Genomic DNA, 21,467 nt, shown 5'->3' on the forward strand with positions numbered 1-21,467 from the left:
GTCTTGAACATGCACTATATTGGTTTGAATTAGATCAAAGGACTAAGAAAAGGACTAAACACAACTTTCTGGTGCTTTAAATTTAGTTTTTTGTTCATTTCAGAGCTTGACACACATAGCCACTATGAACCGTTGTTGTATAAAAAGAGCTACATAAAAATCCAAATTCAAAATTTTCTTCTTTTTTCTTCAACAGAAAAAATAACACCATGTGGGTTTGGAATGACATGAGGGAGAGTACAAAAATGACAGAATTTAATTTCTGGCTGAACTATTTCTTTAAAAAAAAAAAACACCAGAGACTAAGCGGTTGGGAAGGCGGAGAGAGGACAGCTCATTCCACCGCTAACTGGGAATGTCCATGGCAGGGATTGTGTGCATGTCCGAGCATGTGAAATTACAACCCCCTCCCCCAGCACCCCTCTCCGTGACCCGCCTGAACTCAGCCTGATCTACTCCGGTACCAGTAGAAAAGCCCCACATCCTCATCAAAAACCGCTGGAGGCTGCAGATGATGAATAGGGGCGCTGGATCTATTAATTCCTTGTAACAGTTCCTTTCTGCCTCTTCAGATTCCCAGCACTCCCGGCACGCTTAGCGGTGCTAAGCTAATGCTCTCACAGCCACAAAGCAGCTTTGACTGTAATCAGGGAATACAATACATCACCCTTTTCAACATCATGTATGTTATCCAGTGAGAGCAAATATGAAAATACATGTCCTGGCACTTGTATCGGAACGGAGGCAACTGTGTTCATAACATAAGGACAACTCTGTGGCCTCCTGTCCTCTCCGCCTCAACCACTGACCTTAACGAAACACATTCAGCAACCGATGACCATAAAGTCAATGTGTCATCAAATATCTTCTTTCCTTTTACTGCAGATGTCAGCCTGGCCCCCACTGTGTCTTCATCAGGATGCTCAAAGTCTTAGTAACACCATCTTTGAAATATCTTCTTTCATTGCAATAGCCTTGCATAGACAAAGACAGACTTACATAAAGCCTGTGATGTTCCCCAAGTATTGTTCAAAGAATCTTCTCGTAGGACAAATGAGGATACGGCGGTAACAGCGTTCTTTCAATTATTCATCATCAGATACGTTTCACATTGTCCAATCAGTTAGTCTTACATATAATGGCACTAAATTAAATTAAATTAAAACGAATTGTTGTTTTCTGTTTTATACGCTTAAAAGGATTGAACAGGATTGAATAGATCTGAAGCAACTTGTTTATAAGAAGGATGTTATCTAACAACAACCATACAAAGTCATCCCTGTGAACTGATTAGACTATTCTTACTTTTAAGAAAAAGACCGCAGTGTTCCACTATAATTGCAATTTCACAAAGTGGACTGTCTTTAATAATGGTGATGGAAAAACACTGTCCAAGTTATTAAATACCTGTCATATTTGCAGTGTGCAGCATTATCAGAACCTCATATCACTGTTTTGAGTAATATTGCATAGGCAATGTTCACATCCCAAAAGTGTTGATATTTTAAACTAAAATGAAAAAACATTTTAATTAATTGAAATAAAGCTGAAATAAAATAAAATAAAATAAATAAATATTAGATGAAAAACTTAAAAACCAAATGGCCAAGGGCCAAACACAAGTCGAAATTGGTGTTGGCGATTATATGAAACGCTGTCATGTAACATTTTTATGGATATGGATCCTGATGAAAGTTTAAGCCTTGACAATTTAAATATTCAAGCGAAAAAGACATGAAAGAGAGCTCATTTTGTTACTTGAGAAAGAACCGTAGTGCACGCCCAGAAAGCCACAAATCAGCCTTCAGACGGCATGTGAATACTAAACTGAGCTCTCTTTAATGTCTTCTTGCACTTGAATGGACAAATTCACACAAAATTATGTACAAAAATAACAAGTATCCTAGTAAACATATTCAGTTATGTCTAAAGTGAATGTAAATAGCAGAGGAAGTAAACGCATATGTATCAGTATCAGTATATTAGATCCGTGCATTTACTCTTAAAGTGACAGCAGCCTGATATGCCTGCTGCTCTCTGTTTTTAATGTTAATCAAACAAGAATGGACAAAGTAAAAATTTCCCATTGCTCTTGACTGAATAACTTTTGTAACTTCAATAACGACTAATTAATAAGGATGTTTATTTTATACAGTGAAGACTATGCAGTGCTATTTTACATTTATTGTATTATTTATATTAGTTAGGCTAGTAGTTTTAGCTGTGGTATTGAAATTGAAATAGAGAACTGTGAATTTTCACTGCTGTCTAAAATGATGGTGTCAAAAAAACGGTAAAAATATTTTGGCCCGTACGTTTTCTTAAGTCACTGGCCATTGGCAGGTGTGGCAAAAAGTTAGTTTAAAAGGTGCAGTGTGTAAATTTTAGCGGCATCTAGTGGTGAGGTTGTGAACTGCAACCAACGGCAGCTCACTCCTCCCTTTCTAAGCAAAATAGAGAAGCTACGGTGGCCGTCTGGCCGACACAGGTCAAAGATGTTGTCGTCTGAGACAGCAGAGAGCATGTCAGCCAGTCAAACAATGAGTTTTCTTCTTACTTCAAATAAAGAATGGTCTCTGCTTCTAATAAACCAGACGACTTCTACTACTACTGCTATTACTAATACTTCATCTTCGTGACGATGCAAGCTGTCTCTAAAAACATGGACATTTTAGAAGAAGAACAACATAGTGATGAAACACGATCTGTAGAGTGTTTGTCCATTTAGGGCTGCTGTAGAAACATGCCGGTGCATAATGGCGACTTGAAATGGAGGGGGACCTGTGCTTTATGTAGATATAAATGGCTCTAAGGTAAGTAAAAATATAATGGTTCATTATGTATGGCCTTTATACACCGCTGAAAACATAGTTATGTATATTATATTGCATTTCTGTCAATAGATCCTCCCAAATTTTACATATTGCACCTTTAAAAAGACAAAAGCATATAACCAAATTACAAGTAAAAGTTTTATTTAATGAAAGTAAACATATACTTTAAAACTACCACAAAGAGATTATAAAAGTAAAGAAAGTCTGTCAAAATGGACAAAACAAGAAGAAAGCACATGCTAAAAGTTATTTTTCCATTATATCTCAACATCAGCACTGTTAATGAACCTAAATGAACTTTTCGTATAAATGAACTCCAATTGTAATGCAATCACATGGCATAAAAGCTCTCTGCATTCTAACATGCACAGCAAACAAATGAAAGTCATAATAAACTTAGCAAATGTTCTACATCTGCATCACTTCAGAACACAGAGGACAATTTCTTCTTAATAAATAAATCGTCATGATAAATGATCCTGTCGACTTTGCAATCAATAAAAGATTCTGATATATCATACTGCTATAATATAAAATATATTTTATATATTTTAAATTATTCAAAATTGTTATTATAGTCCACAATTAAGCAGGCTTCTCTGTTAAGAACAGAGCAGCAGCTTAGACAGACATCCAATATCGGACTTCCGCTTATAAGCCACAATCTAATTCTGTTCACATTCAATAAACCTTGCTGACCTGTTGCTGAACTATGACATCAACTTCGAGATGAGCTTTGAAGAACAGATCAATCCAAGACCACATCACATCGTCAACAATTAAATCGAGATAACTCAAATAATAAGATTGTTCAAAACAACTGAAGAAGTCACTCACAAAAACTGTCTACAGCAGAAGTGCTCTTCTGTGACACATTTTGCAGAGTACTCTATACTTTTCTGCTTGTCAGATTCTTTTAAATGCATATAGCGCTGCATAAACTGGAATCTTTACCAGTTGACACATTTCTATCGTTGCATGATATATATATACTGCCAGTCCTATGTCTTATCTTTATATTTATTCAAAAGACCATGAAATTAAAACTCTTCTGCGTGCGTTGAATGAGGAGGTAATGCTCTCGGAAAAGATAGTTTGCTCCATCTATTTTGTATGCAGCTGCTGTAATGAACTGTACACTTGTGAAACATCGGTTTGAAGCGTGTTTGTGCATGCGAATGCGTTCATGCGCATATCTGTGACCTGCTTACTAATGCGTGGGAGCGTACGCTTAACAAGTCAATGCCTAATGGAGTGACTCATTACTAGTGATTTTCATTCCAACGGCTGTTCAGTTAATTCAGATATATTTAGCAAAACAAAAAAACAAAGCTCGGAGGTGACCGGAAACAACGTCCGAATATCACCCCGCCGTATTGTATGACGCTGACTTGTGAACTGACGCTTGAGCGACTCACCGTCCATCCGCCTCCATCAGTAGTCATGTCACAGAAGACCTGGAAGCCTGCTGGGTAATGTGTGGGGAACACGGAGTAGATACCATCCTCTCTTTGCCCGCTGGCGTAGATGTCACTGCAGTCCCTGGGTCTGGAACCTGGCAGAAGATAGGACATGCTAGCATTATCAATCCACATTACGCGGAATTTTTTGAGAAACCTGTTCAAGGTACGGTATGAAAAAAAGAAAGCTTCCAGACTTCAAATCTGTCATCTTGCACATGCTGTCTAAGCAGTGGCATGTCTCTTTCACACTGCTGGAAAGCTTATGAGGGAATAGGTGTGAAACCATTCTAGGGCTCATTAGGGCTGGCTGGAGAGTTGAGAATGTGTTGCTAATGAGGAGTTTTTTTTACCCTCTCCACCGGCGCAGCCCTTGGGCCGGACACTGCGCACCGGAGCCCTCTGCAGATCTGCCTTGAGACGGCTCTTGATGTTTCCGGTTTCTTTCTGCATGGAGCTGAGCGCGTCACTCACAGAGTTCACCACCTTCACCATGTTGATCTGACTCTCTGACAGCAGCTGGAGAGAGAAAACAAGGGAAAGTTTGAGGGACAGAGGATAACACAAATGATCCATTTCTTCTACTGAATCTCTCAGTGATCTCTAAGGGTGCGTTTACACTTGTAGTTCGGTTCGTTTGGTTCATTTGGTCCTGACCAAAGAAGAAAAAAAAAACATTTAGTCCTGATCAGATTAGCGTTCAGATTGGCAATTTTATCACCGAACCAAAAGATACCGAACCTTAAGGCATAGGGATGCATTCACAACGTAATTGGTCGGATTTTATGACATATTGCCTATTTTGCCTATTAAGTTACCGAACATCCAAAACAATGTTGTGTGCTGAGGTAAATGCGTTTGTTGTGTGTGCGTAGTCTGCATGTGATGGTATTTTGGCCATCTGGAAACTCGTGAAGAAGAGCTTATAAAATGTGTAAAGGAGTCAAAACAGCAGCAGGAATCCATCTGTCACACACAAACGATCTGCTGCGTGGAGACGCGCGTCATGGGCAAACTCGTGACTATGACAAGAAAAACCGACATGCGTGAGGATTCTGTCCTTTTTAGGGTCTCTTCTTCCTGTTTTTGGTTCGGTTACATGTCTTTGGTTCGTGTTGCGTTCATATATCATTCGAACCGCACTAGAGTTCGTTTGAAAGCGGACCGAGACCCATCTTTTCAGCTTGTTTGGTGCGCACCAGAGTTGGGATGGCAGCGTTCACACATGTTCAAATGAACTGCACTAACCGAGCCAGGGTTCGTTTTAATCGAACCAAACATGACAGTCTCACATACTCATGTTTGAATCAACCTGAAGAATGTTCTAAAATGTTCAAGGCACAGTTGCCACATTTTCAAAAAGAGCTTTGGCAAATAAGATACAAACATTTAAATGTTCAATTTTTTTATTTATAAAATAGAAATATAGAAATATAAATAATAATGATAGTGATTGGTTTAATTATTTTATTATTAAAATGAAAATTGCCTAATTTTATTATAATATTTAAAATACTGTTTATATGTATTGTTTTATATAAAATGTATATTTTAATGTTTCAAAAATTCTAAAATATAAATATGAAAAACAAAAATTCTTATATATGCCCCAGGGATCATGGGTGAGGCCATGTTGGGCTGCTTTAGAGAAGAGGAAGGGTTGTTGTAGCAGAGTGTTTTTTCCATGCCATCATTTTATGCCGGACTGCTTCACAAACGAGGGTCAATTCAACTGGATTTACACAAAAGATTAACATGACGGCACATACTAGTCGATGAGTTGAATCAACTCTACAGCAACTACAATTTATGCAAACTATTACAAAAGCTACAAACATTCACTGATGCTCCAGAAGGAAACACGATGCATTTAGAGTCAGGGGTGAAAACTTTTGAACAAGAAGATGATGTGCAAGTTTTTTAAAATTTGTTTAAAGAACATATTTTTTTCATTTAGTTCTGCCTTTTGAAAGCTATAAAAGATACTTACATGTTTCCCAGAAGACAAAAAAAGTACAATTTATTCTGTTCATCCAATTCAAAAAGTTTACATCCCCGACTCTTAATGCGTCGTGTTTCCTTCTGGAGCATCAGTGAATGTTTGAACCTTTTTTAATAGTTGTGTTTGAGTCCCTCAGTTGTCCTCAGTGTGGAAAGATGGATCTCAGAATCATACAGTCACTGCTGAAAAGGGTTCAAATATGCAAAAAATGGTGGAAAACCAAAGAATCTGCAGGACCTGGAGGATTTTTCTGAAGAACAGAGCTCAGTTTAACTGTTCAGGACAAACAAGGGACTCATGAACAACCATCTAAAAAAAACAAACAAAAAAAAACATGGATCATCCAGGTAACCACACAGTATTAAGAAACATGGGTATGTAAACTTTTGAACAGGGTCATTTTTATAAATTCAGCAATTTTTTTTTGTCTTGTGGACTCTATGTAAACAACTGTTATGTGAAATTGTTTATACAGGACAGAACTAAATAAAAAATAACATGCAATTTTCACGATCCTTCTTATTTTGTTAAAATGATTAACATTTTTCCAGATTCTGCAAGGGGTATGTAAACTTTTGAGCTCAACTGTATTTGATCAAAAACACAGTAATATTGTGAAATATTATTACAATGTAAAAGAACTGTTTTCTATTTTAATATATTTTAAAATATAATTAATTTTTGTGTAACAAAGCTGAATTCTCAGGATCATTACTCTCGTCTTCAGTGTCACATGATCCTTCAGAAATCATTCTAATATGCTGATTTGCTGCTGAAGAAACATTTTTATTATTATCTATGTTGAAAACCATTTTTGCTGCTTAATATTTTTGTGTAAAAATTGCTTGCTGCTGAAATCATTTTATTTCATGATTTCTTGGCATTGCCGTGCAATGCTTTAGCCTTTCCTAAAAGCCTGGCTTAAACAATAACAACAATGAAGTCTCTGTATCAGCATGAGGCCCTCGGCACTGCATTAAAGTAACAGGTGCACTATGCTGCACAACACTGATAGTGCTTCAGTTTAGTGGGCTCACGGCCAGTGGGTCTGGAAGCCGCTCGGTTTGAGTTTCCCAGACAGCTCTCTTTATTGCCTGCATCAGCAAAGCCGCTCAGGTCACCTCGATGGAGGGAAAAAAACTTGATTCTGAGTGAAGCAAACTGCGCCTTTCTCCAAGGACAGGTCTTTGTGTTGCAGACATCAAATATTATGAATCAACGTGGCACATGGACATGTAGGAAGCTCTGCTGGCGATTAGCAAAAATTATCCCTAAAGTGAAGCCCTTTTCCTATGACACATGAAAGTGTAAAGCTCTCCTTTGGGGTGTGAACAAGCATCAAGTTCTTTGAGAGTGTGTCGCTAACAAGACTGCGTGTGCACATATGTCGCTGTGACAACACTGCAAGCTAAGTGTGTTGGTGTGTGCGTGCACTCGCTTAAAGTTGATGATGGATGACGCACTATGTACTTTCTGTGTGGATGGTTGGGGCATTATCACTCGCAGCTCTCGACACACTGGTTCGCTCCGGCATGCTGCCATAGCAACAACACTTAAACGTCTATCATTACGAGGCCTGTCCAGCATCAAAAGAAAAACGTCACACATGTGAAAAAAAAAACATAATGTCCCCAAAAGTACAAAGCAAACCATGCTCTTTAACCAACCCGTTTGTTCAATGGCTTGAACCTCTTGGCATACACTCAACAGGACGCAAGACCTTAGCCACCACATCTACGCTAAACAATGTCTCCCTTTCATTAAAGAACACAGCAGGAAACTACCAATTAAAAGATCCAGCCCTTCAAAACTCACCTTGAACTATAAATTTCAATGGCTGTTTGGATCAGAATACTACAACTTACTGAATACTGTACAGTATACATTGTATACAACTTTCTATGTTTTTATAACTGTATGTGAAACAGTAGGCATTATTCCATGATGAATGTTTCAAAGTCGGTTTATATGAATAAGATATTAATCAGAATTTGCTAAGATTTGAACTGTAAACACATCAATATTCCAGTTTCTCAAAAATTGAAGACACCTGGCATTAACCTGTATTTATCAGAATTTTGGGGCATGTAAACACCTTATTTTGAATAATATTTATTTTTATTATTTACCTATTTTATGAATTATTATTATTATTATAATTTTTAGTTGAATAATAAGTATTAGTTGAATAATAAGTATCATTAAAAATAAGTATTATTATTAATGATATGAATGTTTTATATATTCAATATTATTATTATTATTATACATTTTATAAGAATAGAAAAATAATAACATTAATGAATGAATTAATTAATCTGTTTATTATTATATGATTCATTATTATTATTATTATTATTATTACTATTATTATGGTTATTAAATACAATATTATTATTATTATTATTATTATTATTATTATCATTATTATTGTATTGAATAACCACATTATAATTAATAATAATAATGTGCATAATAATAATAATAAAAATAATAAACAAATAAAAGTTATTAAATGTATAATAATCATAGTTATTATTAATAACATCAATAATAAAATAATAATAATAATAATAATAATTATTATTATTATTATTATTAAATCATATAATAATAAACATTAATTTAAAATGTTATTATTTTATTTTCTTATAAAATGTATAATAATAATATTGTTGTTTTGGATAAACATTCATATCATTAATAATACTTAATTTTAATGATACTTATTATTAAATATACTTATTATTAAACTAATAATAATAATAATAATAATAATAATAATAATTATTATTATTATTATTATTATTATTGTTGTTGTTGTTGTTGTAAATGTAACAATAATTAGTTTATCTATCTTTATATTTTTTATTATTATCATTATTATTTAAATGATAATATTAAAATAATATTTTAAAATAATAATTAATCATTTTAACAATAATATGGTTATTCAAAACAACAACAATAATAATAATTATTATTATTATTAATATTTATTATTATTATAATTATACATGTAAATGTATTAATTTGTATTATTATTATTATTATTATTATTGAAATTTAAATTATTTTTTTATTTGTATTATTATTATTATTATTATTTTGAATATCCACAGTAACAAAACATTCATTTTTATCTGTGCATGTTGACAAAGATAATCGTAGGTGATTTTAGATACAGACAGTTGAAAAGTCAAGCTATTGAAGAATTTTTTTATTTTTTTTTTAAGCAAGGAGGACACTCAAACATTTTTTAATTATTAAAAGAAAGGTCATGGACATCCTGCTCTTAAAGACATGAATGAGAATTAATGAGTTAGCTAACATACTGTTCAATATTACATCAAAAATATATCACAAAACTGCAAAAGTATTTCGAGAAGAAGCAAGGACAAGAACAGAAGGAAAAGAGCAAGCATGCCTTTATTATATTTAGATTATGCTATAAGATTCTTATACTGGAGGATTCAATTTAATTCAATCAGAAAATTATATACATGTACACAAGGTCAAACAGTAGTATGCTACATTATCACTACATTGCATCTTTTATCATCTTGAAAATAAATTTTGTGTAAATGTTTCTTAACATTTGGCCATTCAATCAAGTAATGAGTCAAGAAATAGATTACTTTACTACTGGATCATGCATCACACTGTAAATGGAAGGTCAAGTCAAGTACATTGCACTGAGGGATATCATATTCCATACAGTAAATTCCTGCATGAACAAAGCAGGTCATGGAGGTATTCAAGATGCGCACAGAAAAATACTGTGCACATAAAACATACCTGTACTAAACACTGCAGAAATAGCAAGAGTAGTATATTAGTAAGCTATTATGAACACAGCCAATGTCACGGCATGGTACCGGGCACATTAGCGCCCACTGACTGCACATCTACCCGACGTCTGTCTACTTTCATCGCTTTAAAAACGTGTTAAGAGATGATAGAGGGAAATGAACTGAGGTTAAGAGTCTCATGCCAAAACATTTTAGCAGATAAGAGACACAGATAGCCCCTCTTTTAAATAAGTGCTGCCTGGCCCATTTGTCATTTCCAGGCCGGACCTGGACATCGATGGCATAAACATTTTTTAAAAGAAATTTGCTTCCTGTTTGAGGGGCTTTCATTAATCATAGACATATTCGAACACGCTTCCTCCGCAAGACTCTGTATCATCAATAATCTCGCCAACAGAGTATGCGTCCAAGTTTGGAACACAGCTCTCAGTTTTGGAAATGACTGATGATAGATCAAAGACGAAAGATTAATAAGCACAATCGAACAGGAGGAGACCAAAGGGAAAAATTGCTCTGCTTGCTGACACATCAAAACTTTTTTAGTATGCAAATGACGGAAAACACGAGATTCTGCACTCTGAACTTATCCCATATATTGTGCATTCATTTCCAAACCTCTGGTTCTACAACAGCAGCATTCAGATAATGTGCAGATATTTTAGACATAATGTAAAAGCAACTTCAACATTTACATTAATTATAATATAAAATGGCCTTAAAGGTATTTATATATTTAAATAGACAAAAAGTAAAAAAAAAAAAAAAACTAAATAAATGTATTATTTTTGACAAAACATCCCATGTTTTGGTCATAATTGCACATTTTCGGTAGTCACAGTAGTTATTAGTACAGTAGTTTTGGTAGTGATCACAAAACATTACAGAATTTTAACTCACATACTAAAACACTACTAAATAGGGGTGTGATGAGACGAGACTCGAGATTGAGTTCACGAGAAGAGACAAGATTTTTACACACTATTTTTAAGAAATTCTCAATGGCGAAATACATGACTAGAAAAAATATTCTGCAGGTGTATTTGAAATGTTTTAACTAATCATCTTGTAATGAATATCATTTCAGTTCTACTTTCTGAGTATGAATTATCATAAGGAGTAAAAGACAACAAGTACTGTAAAAGGTTTTGCCACTAACTCAACTGACTGACTTCCCTCCTGTATGATTTCAGTCTCTTCAGACCTTACTGTACATGATTTATGAGCTTCTACAACTTTTGACCTCCTAACTGAACTCCTTTCCCCAAACTGATCATAGAAATAAAAACAGTATAAATAAAAATGGTAACACTTTACAATAAGGTCTCATTTATTAACATTAACATATTAACCAACATCAACTAACAATGAGCAATATATTTGCTACAGTATTTATTAATCTTTGTTTATGTTAGTTAATAAAAATAATCAGTTAGTTCATGACAGTTCACAGTGCATTAACTAATGTTAACAAATGAAACCTAATTGTTTGTGCTTAATAAGATTAAGAGAAAACTGTTATTCATTTTTACGGTAACACTTTACATTAAGTGCAACCATAATCGCACTCTCTCAATATTCAAAGTGCAAATAAGACCAAATTTTTCTTTTATACAGAGCTAAGAGATGGTTACAACTACACTGCCCAGCCTAAAATAGCTTTCATATTGAGAGATATCTGTATTCATCAGGGAGACGCTTTCAAAATGCGTGGTATTGAAATCGCATTTGAATGCGCGCTCGCGTTTACTTTCACTTTCGCGATCGCGCGTAACTCTGTAAATATGGAGCGGCGGCGGCCGTTATCCAACTGAATTAAATGTTTTTTATTTAAATACAAAGCAAAATGACAGTGGAGGCATAATGTAAACGTAGTGGTGGCATATTCTTTCCTAATCATCCTAACACTCTGTCATGGCAACATCTCGTCACATTTTAGTCTTGCGAGATCTCGTCACACCCCTACTACTAAAACATACTTAAATACTAATTTGCATAACTGTACTAACATAGTGTTTATTTTCCCCAAATAAAGGATTATGTGTTTCCTTTTGTCACTACCAAAACAATGATATCACAACCAAAACTTCACCACGCTTCGGTCCTGACTGTTTCGGTAGTGACCATTTTAGATAGTTTTGAGCCTAGCTCAAAGATGCTAATCAGCATATGATTAGCTATCACAGTTCTGAACAGTTGTACACACAAAAAAAACTAAATTTTATAGAATAACACCCAAAATTACAATGATGCCACAACCGAAACATCACCACGTTTCGGTCTTGTCTGTTTCGGTAGTGACAATTTTAGAAACTTTTGAGCCTAGCTCAAAGATGCTAATCAGCACATGGTTACCTAGCACAGTTCTGAACAGTTGTACACACATAATTACATTTTATGGAATAAAACCCAAAAAAGTTTGCTTAATTCCAGAAAAAAGGTGTTTGGTAGTGACGTTCCTTAAAGTTGCACACAGATTTTCAGACTTTTGAATAGGGATGTGTCACGATATTCGAATATTCGATTAGTTGATTTAACTATAGAATATCGAATAGGTTGTGCGGTTATAGTCTTTAAATAAATTCCCTATGTTTTCGGTGCTGATGCGGTGGTGACACGTTCATGTAACCAGAGTGTGGCGCACGCTGCCAACTAAAAACTGTCAATCAACTCTCAGACAACGGAAGGACATGTTGTCTCACATACTGTAGACTTGTGTGGCATATAACAGACATTAAAAGTAATGTTCACATAAGTGCCGTCATTTAGGCTTTTCACAATATGTTATAACATGTTTAGGTAGCCTAAAATCATTATGGCTTGAGGTAGGTTGCTGCGATAGGCGATGTTCCCGGTGTTCAGCCACAAAACCAGTATCATCACTTGCCCACCGTGGAACCGCCACCCACCGTCCTTTTGATTTTTATAGTAATAAAAATCATTTAGTTCAATTAGAGAACAGACACTACAATTAAAAACTAAACGTGTCTACTCAATTCAGCATGAGCTGAACGAAAGTAGCAGCACAGATCAGCAGCAGGAGTCAGATTTCACCTCACTCTTGACTGGCAAGTCGACGGTATAAGTTTTGGTTTCAAAGGTAAACACATCCATTTAAGCGGGTTCGTCATTGTACTGTTTTGTTGTTATGTTTTTCATTAAAAATAACAATGAACCCAGCATTCAAGAAATCACCGCTCCCAAATTGGTGCTAATTTGAAAGTGAAAGTAAAATTCTCACTTCCGCACGGGCATTCATAATATCGCAGCGCAAGCGTTTTCAGTTAGTTCCTATGGAAGCTCAACTTCTCGCTCACTCTGGCTGTGAAAAAATGTTTGAAAGTGTGAATGGTCTCTTTCCCCCTCTCTCTCTCTCTCTCTCTCTCTCTCTCTCTCCATTTATGTGTGTAGCCTATACATGTGTGCATGCATGTGGAGGAGGGGTGCGATTTTCAAATAATAATCAAATAATTCCCAGTGATCTTTGGATATTATTTTTGCTTCAAATGCGCATCCCTACTTTTGAACATATTTACATCAAAATGTTGGGACCTATCTACTCACCATGTTGCTATGAGAGGGAGAGACACAGGAATATTTCCTGATCAAAAATGTAGGGGTGTAGTTAAAATTAGGCACAGCCAAAGGACTAAAACATACACTGTTCTGGTAGTGACACGGGGCACTTTTTTTCTTTTTTTTACATAAAATTTAATGATTTACAAAGAAAATATATTAAAAAAAATTTACTTCACTTTTAAAAAAAAAAAATCAAAAGACCAAAAAAACAAAAAAAACAACAATGTAAAAAAATTGCAAAAATTATTTCAGTATCATTCTCACAAGTTGAAATTTAGGGATTAGAATTTGGGACAGCCACCTCCCAATTGAAAGTACTCAATAAATTATGATTTTATATATATTAAGCTTATTGATATTTTAAATATTATTGTAGGATTCAATAGAAGTAATAGAAAGATAATAGAAGGATCTTAGTAAACATCTAAGATTTGAATACTTAATTGCTTTTTATATGTGTTTTATGGTTTTGGTACAGCAGTTTGCACCAATTCTGTAGAATGGCCCATATGGTAACACTTTATTTTACAGTGCCGTAGTTACATGTTACTACATGTACTTACTATAGTAATAACTGTAAATTATGCATAATTACAAGTAACTAACCCTAAGCCAAACCAAAACCCTAACTGTAACTCTACAGTAAGTACGTATAGTTAATTAATAGTACTCAGTACTTATTTGAGAAATTACAACGTAATGTAACTACGGCACGGTAAAATAAAGTGTAACCCCATAATTTATTTTATTTATTTTTTTTCCCCAAACTTTTTGTGTCACACAGGTTCAGAATGACAAGAGTGAGACAAAATTTACATTTCTTCTCAGAGAGTTCAACTATAATTAAACAAACACATGACAACAATGTCATTGTCCTGGAATAACTACACATAACTTTCACAAAAAAGTGATCTTTCCATCCTAGCATTTTGCAACAGACGACAGATGCGATTTTGCCAGGAGAAAAGGGGAAGTGTCAGCATGTATTAATTTCAAAGTCTGGCTGACAGATGAGTCAACATTTTCTTCCTCCTCCCACCTTCCAAAGGAAAAGGACAAAAGAAAGTGGTCTCTTTGCCAAAAGTTTATCATAAAGGAAGAAAGGCCGTGATCTCTCTTCACAGAGCAATCTCCCCGGCAACCGCTCTAATAAGTCTATGCTCATAATTAAAGAGAGAGTTCTAATAAGGTCCTAGCAGGACTAATAAGTTCTCCTCAAGGACCAAATGGGTTTTAAAAAAGATGTCAGATGGTACCTGCCCTTTACCAAACCCAGGTTTCATGACACACTGAACATGGGTGTTAAGATGCTGTTAAAGTGGAATAGTAAGGCGCAAACTACTTCCCCAAATGCATGGCAATGATCTCCTGCCACCTCAGATGTGCTGCCAACTCTGCAGCCGTGGCAGTGACCTAGTTGTGAACGCTCCAGTCTAAACGAGGAGAAGGAGATGGCAGGTACTGTGCCGGAGACAAATTATATATCCTGAAAGTTAACGTGCAACTATTTAAAAACTGCCGAGCTGACTTTTCAATAGAAATATAGAGAATAAAGTATGATTAACCATTGAATTTGACACGTCATATGCAATGGTGTGCAACAGTAAAAAAAAGCAAATGCTATTGGACCTCATTGTATATATAACACTCAGATCAAAAGCATGAAAACTCATGCAATGTTACACTGTGGTAACAGTCTGTGGAAGTTATGCTATAAAAGTGTCATATTCCCTCTAATTCATCACTATGTTCCCTGTGTTCTAGTTTCTCGGGAGCACTGAGGTGGGATAATGACTAAGGAGGCCTGGATTCAGCCAACCTCATTAATGATCCAGGGCTTTTGCCGAGTCAGATCGCAGGCACCTTGGGATCCACAAAAGAAACCTTTATCCATCCTTCAAAGAGACCCTGAGGATAGATTTACTTAGCATCTCAACAATTCCATTGTCACTCGAAGAAATAAACCTTCTTTTGATCAAAGGTAAAGAGTGTGAATTCTGCACCACTAGTGGCAATAATCGGAACTGCAAAAATAACAAGATTCCCTATGGCTATGTTCAGACTGCAGGTAAATGTGGCCCACATCCGATTGTTTTGCTCATATGTGACTCAGATCTGTTTTTGTCATGACAGTGTGAACAGCACAAACCACATGGAATCTGATCTTTTCGATTCTGATTTGGGCCCACTTTCATATGTGGTCCTAAACCCGATATAGGTGTGATGTCTTAGTATAAATTCGCTAGGGTTCCGCAGCACACAATAAATAACATGTAATTGCTTACTTTAATGTCCTCCATTACTTGTCTTTTTATTGTTTTTTTGCGCATGTGGGTCAGTTCAGGACCATGATGTGTTCACACTGGAATCTGATTTTGGCTACATTTAAAGGTGCCCTAGAATTAAAAATTGAATTTATCTTGGCAAAGTCAAATACCAAGAGTTCAGTACATGGAAATGACATACAGTGAGTCTCAAACTCCATTGTTTCCTCCTCCTTATATAAATCTCATTTGTTTAAAAGACCTCCGAAGAACAGGCGAATCTCAACATAACACCAACTGTTATGTAACAGTCGGGGTGTACGCCCCCAATATTTGCATATGCCAGCCCATGTTCCCAACATTATGAAAGGCATTAGACAAGGGCAGAACGTCTGGATGTGCACAGCTGAATCATCAGACTAGGTAAGCAAGCAAGGAAAACAGCGAAAAATGGCAGATGGAGCAATAATAACTGACATGATCCATGATAACATGATATTTTTAGTGATATTTGTAAATTGTCTTTCTAAATGTTTCGTTAGCATGTTGCTAATGTACTGTTAAATGTGGTTAAAGTTACCATCGTTTCTTACTGTATTCACGGAGACAAGAGAGCGGTCGCTATTTTCATTATTAAACACTTGCAGTCTGCATAACTCATAAACACAACTTCATTCTTTATAAATCTCTCCAACAGTGTAGCATTAGCCGTTAGCCACGGATCACAGCCTCAAATTCATTCAGAATCAAATGTAAACAATATAAAAGTATACAATACTCACATAATCCGACGCATGCATGCAGTATGCATGACGAACACTTTGTAAAGATCCATTTTGAGGGTTATATTAGCTGTGTAAACTTTGTTTATGCAGTGTTTAAGGCAAGCGTGAGCTCCAGGGGCGGAGAGCGTGAGCATTTAAAGGGACCGCAACCTGAATCGGCGCATTTCTAATTATGCCCCAAAATAGGCAGCTAAAAAAATTTATTAAAAAAAATCTATGGGGTATTTTGAGCTGAAACTTCACAGACACATTCAGGGGACACCTTAGACTTATATTACATCTTGTAAAAAAACATTCGATGGCACCTTTAAAACAAAAATAGCTATGTTACCTTCCACCTATTTTTATGATCTGAAATGCTGTTTTGGTAATTCTGTAATGCCTGAGCAAAGTCTGTCGTTAAAGTGGTTCGGTATAATTCCCTCCCATCAGCGGCTCACTTCACAAACACCAGGCATGTGAATGCAAGATAACATGGCAGCGGTTATTGTTTCTTCTACGCGCTCTGAGGTGCAAGTAATTTATTATATACGAAAATTATTACATATAGTGGCTTCTACTGCAGCAATTTCCATTTTTCTTAGTGATATTTAGCGGCAGTTTATCAGGAAGTGACGAATTTGTTCTCCTCTGGAAGGAAACAGTGCTCTGTTCGCAAATGTTTTATGCTATAATCCAAATTTACGCACAAGTTAAATTCACAACTTCGAATGGAAACAGCTCATGTGAACAACGATCTGTGCAATAAATCAGAACTGAGCATTAAAGCTTACAGTGTGAGCGTAACCTAACACTCCTACTACCTACTTTTTCAGCAGCCTTCGATCCAGAAATATTTTCCCATTTATTTTCTCCATATAAGCCACGGACCTAACCAACAAGCTCTAATTTGAAGCAGAAAAGTCATAAAAAACACTAAAATAAATAATTTTATTTTATGATTGGATCAATTACGAATCCAATGAAAATTTGTGAATAAAATAAAAAAACAATGGCACAATATAAAACTATTGGTTTATATTCGTTGATTTTAAGTAAGAACATTATAATTTAGGTTTATTGCAAAATATTCAGATATATACAAAATTAGTAGTTTGAAAGCACAATGAGAACCATTTATGTTATCTGCAATTGATACTGGATTATGAGTAGGATAGCTGTTCACTGGGAATTCAGCTATTAAACACAATTTTTAAAAATGAATGGGATGTTTACTTCCAAAACCTTATTTGCTCTGTATTGTTCAGACAAACAGGTAATGTCACCAGCAATTAACTGAGCCTGAATATCAGGATACTCAAACAAAAGGAGCAATTTTCACTATAATGTTTGACTAATAGTGCTGTCTCTGTACATGAAAAAAATTACCTTTGAAAAAGATAAATTTAATGATGCCTATTATGATTTAATAGAGCTTACTTTATATAACATGATCAAAAACGCTATTTTCTAGTAAGCACTGGGCAGATATTGCATTTCATTTCATCTGTAGAGAGAAAGTAAACACAGGTTATAGAGAGATCTAATCATATGAGCTCAGGATATCATGGTATACCTGTAATTAAGTTTTGGAATTACCCTTCAGAACTCTCGTTCGGTATTCTTGTAATTCCGCTCAATGGCCTCATATTTGCTTTCAGATTTATTCTGCGGTTTTCAAGGAGAGTGTGTGCAAACCAGTTTATAGCTCCCATCAACCTAACCACGACAAGCGTGTGCGTCCCTTGGGCTGAGAAATCCATCCATATCATGAAGTTATCTCTGACTCTGTGATAAATAATAAAAAGTTCCCATGATATTACCAGGCTGTATAGTCTAAACTTCACAAGGCTGTGGAATACAAGCCCCTTTTCTCAACCCAATCATCCCTATTGATGGGGCAGTGTTTTTATTGTCTGGCCGAGGGAATGTAATGAAAGCATGGCCCTGGTTTACTGGCTGAATTCATAAAACGCTGATCTAAATGTAGAGTCCGCAGATCCCATCTGTCTCTCATTCTGTCTCCTGCTCTCCAGGGCCAGGTCTGAAATGATGCTATCACATATCAGACACACAGGACACCAACGGCACTTTGATAAAATATTTAAAAAATGACAATTACGCCATAATTTATACAATTTAACAAGGGATTTGGCTGTTTAGACGTTTAGTAGATTAACAAGATATTCCTATTACAAAAAGGTATTTAAATATTATTGTATTACTATGTGATACTGGGAAAATTGTAGTAGATGTTTTGATCAAATATAACAATATATAATAAAAAATATATATATTACACATACACACACTGTTATGTTTCACTGTGTTTAGTTTCTGTGCTTTCAGTTGGTTTTTCCATAGAGTTGATTATCGTTTTCACCTGATTTCGTTAATTAGTTTCTCTGTGTTTTGTTCAGTTCAGTTGTCCGTTATCATTGCACTATACCCGGTAGTGTTTTGTTTCTTGTTTGTTGTTAATAAACCTTTATAGTGCTGCATTGAGATCAGTCTCCTCACCTTTGTTTGCAACTGGCTGTATATAGGTCAGTTGGTTAAAAAAATTAACTGATTAATCAAACATTTATTTTTGCTGTGATTAATCGTGATTAAAAACATTGGGGGTTTTAATATGTTTATATTGTAATAATTTCACAGTTACTCTCCAAATTAATGTAGAAACAACTTAAAGACCGTATATTTTAAATATTTGCTTAATTGCATATTTTTTTGAATGCAGGCCAATAACACTGGTACTGATGTCTCTATGAAATTGATTTAAAAAAATGTTATAGACATTCAACATTACAGTATAACTGAAAGCTATCAATTTCAACATTTTTTAGGCTTTAAAAAAATAACTTTTAATCTAAGTGACCATAAAACAATCTTCACATAAACCCATTATAATAAATGTCATATTTCCCTGTGGCCATCCTACCTGTTTAACAGGTAGGAAATATACAGAAATCGAATAAAATTATATCAAACACTTTCAGTGCTTCCCACAGGTTTTAAATATACTTGCGGTGGTAGCCGGGCAAAAAATCCTCCTATTACCCACAGCACAAAAATGGTTTACTTCATGTGACAAACAAATAATGTGCTGTTTTTAACAGTATTTTTATTTATTGAAATTCATTTTAATTACATAGCATATTACATTTAATTACATACTAATATTATGCATTATTATGCATTGTAAATTATGCTAAATTACAGCATTTAAATGGTTCACCTTTTTTCTATGTTCTCCTTGCTGTCATATAGTGTCTCTCTCAGTGAATGGGACACAGATTTTACTAGTAAAATTTATAAAATGAATAATATATGTGTCAAATAATGTTCTTAGTCTTTTCTTCCTGTGGGGAAGACTACAATAATTTACTATGAATTAAATGGAAATTATATAAATTGTATTTTTAAATTAAATACAATGTATTGTGTAACCAAAATACCAATAATGCCCAAAAGAAAAAGAAAAAACTTAGCGTGTGACTTTTAATTATAAACAAGCCCGAAATACACCGGGACTCTTATTTTGAAAAGTCTGTACTAATGCAGGCTGATCCTTCAGATTCTTACAACTGTCTAAAACATTTTATATAAAGGCCATGAAGTAGACTTTGTAATAATTCATCAACTTGAGTTCATTAGCAATCGCTTGGCATAAATCTGCGCTTTTCATTGATTGAGAATCAGTTTGAAGCAGACTGAAGCACTGTTGTGTGAGGTTGTAGAACGCACAACAGCGCCCCCTTGTGACTTTGAAAAATGCAGCGCCCGTGGGAATGTCATCGGGAGTAAACCGTTCTGACGCACACATAACGAGTATGAAACTAGTTATTCGATCGCGGATGGTTTCCTTATCTTGCGCGGATATAAATGTAAAAGGGGGTTAAAAATAATAAAAGCAAAAATGCGTCTCCATATACTTGGGCGGCCGTTATTTTACGTAAAGTCTATGTGTAGGAAGCACAGACTTTACATTCTTCTTCACTGCATAAATTATAAACAAAATATAGATTAATCCTTATTAAAGCTACAATTATCTCTGTAACCTTTGTTCTTTGATGAACATTAATGACAGACATCACAGCAACTGGTTTATTAGGGTGCTGTCACTTTAAGACAGCATGTGTTTAATGTGTATGTATACACATACACAGAGATAAGTATGTACTATATATTTCATAATATTTTGAATATGAAATACGATCATCTAATATTAATATAATATAATGTGCTTGTAGCAAAAGTAAAAAGGTTTACATTAAAAAGCAACACAGCTGAATCTTGAAGCACAATCAAATATATATTTACATACAGTCATCTGTATGTAATATATATTTTATAATTTTTTATATAAATCAGAATTCTTTGCTATAATGTCCTTGTGGTGTGCCACATCAAATAAAGTCCTCCGCTGTTTGACCATTGAGCTCCAGTGCGTTTTGTCATCTCATCTTCAAATGCACAGTGAAAATGAGGTGTGTGCCTGGTGAGGATGTTGGCATACGGCTGCGTAGTGTGAGCTTCATCCCCCACTAGTTCACGGGCGAGTCATTTCCCTCGTGTTTCAATTAAAAAAAGAAAAGAGAACGAAATAAAGATGGAGCCGTTTATCACACGGGAAAAGCTCATAAAGAGCTTTAGTATGCCGACAACATATTGGCAGAAGAGAGAAATGGTATCTTGTAAACACTGGAAGATTTGTTCAATGTTTGAGAAACCTTAGTATTTCAGCTTCAAATT

At 35.0% G+C, this 21,467-nt stretch overlaps 1 protein-coding gene across 1 annotated transcript in view; it reads right to left on the minus strand.

Annotated features, from left to right (window-relative positions):
• Nucleotides 1–21,467, minus strand: part of fibcd1a (fibrinogen C domain containing 1a) — a 135,922-nt gene that overhangs the window by 69,487 nt on the left and 44,968 nt on the right. The window contains exons 3-4 of the mRNA XM_067393542.1: nucleotides 4,648–4,813; nucleotides 4,253–4,389 (exon numbers count right to left, since the gene is read on the minus strand). Coding sequence (XP_067249643.1) covers nucleotides 4,253–4,389; nucleotides 4,648–4,813 — 303 coding nt within the window. The remainder of the gene's footprint in view (nucleotides 1–4,252; nucleotides 4,390–4,647; nucleotides 4,814–21,467) is intronic.

This window comes from Chanodichthys erythropterus, chromosome 9, assembly GCF_024489055.1.
Source record: "Chanodichthys erythropterus isolate Z2021 chromosome 9, ASM2448905v1, whole genome shotgun sequence".
Taxonomy (NCBI): Eukaryota; Metazoa; Chordata; class Actinopteri; order Cypriniformes; family Xenocyprididae; genus Chanodichthys; species Chanodichthys erythropterus.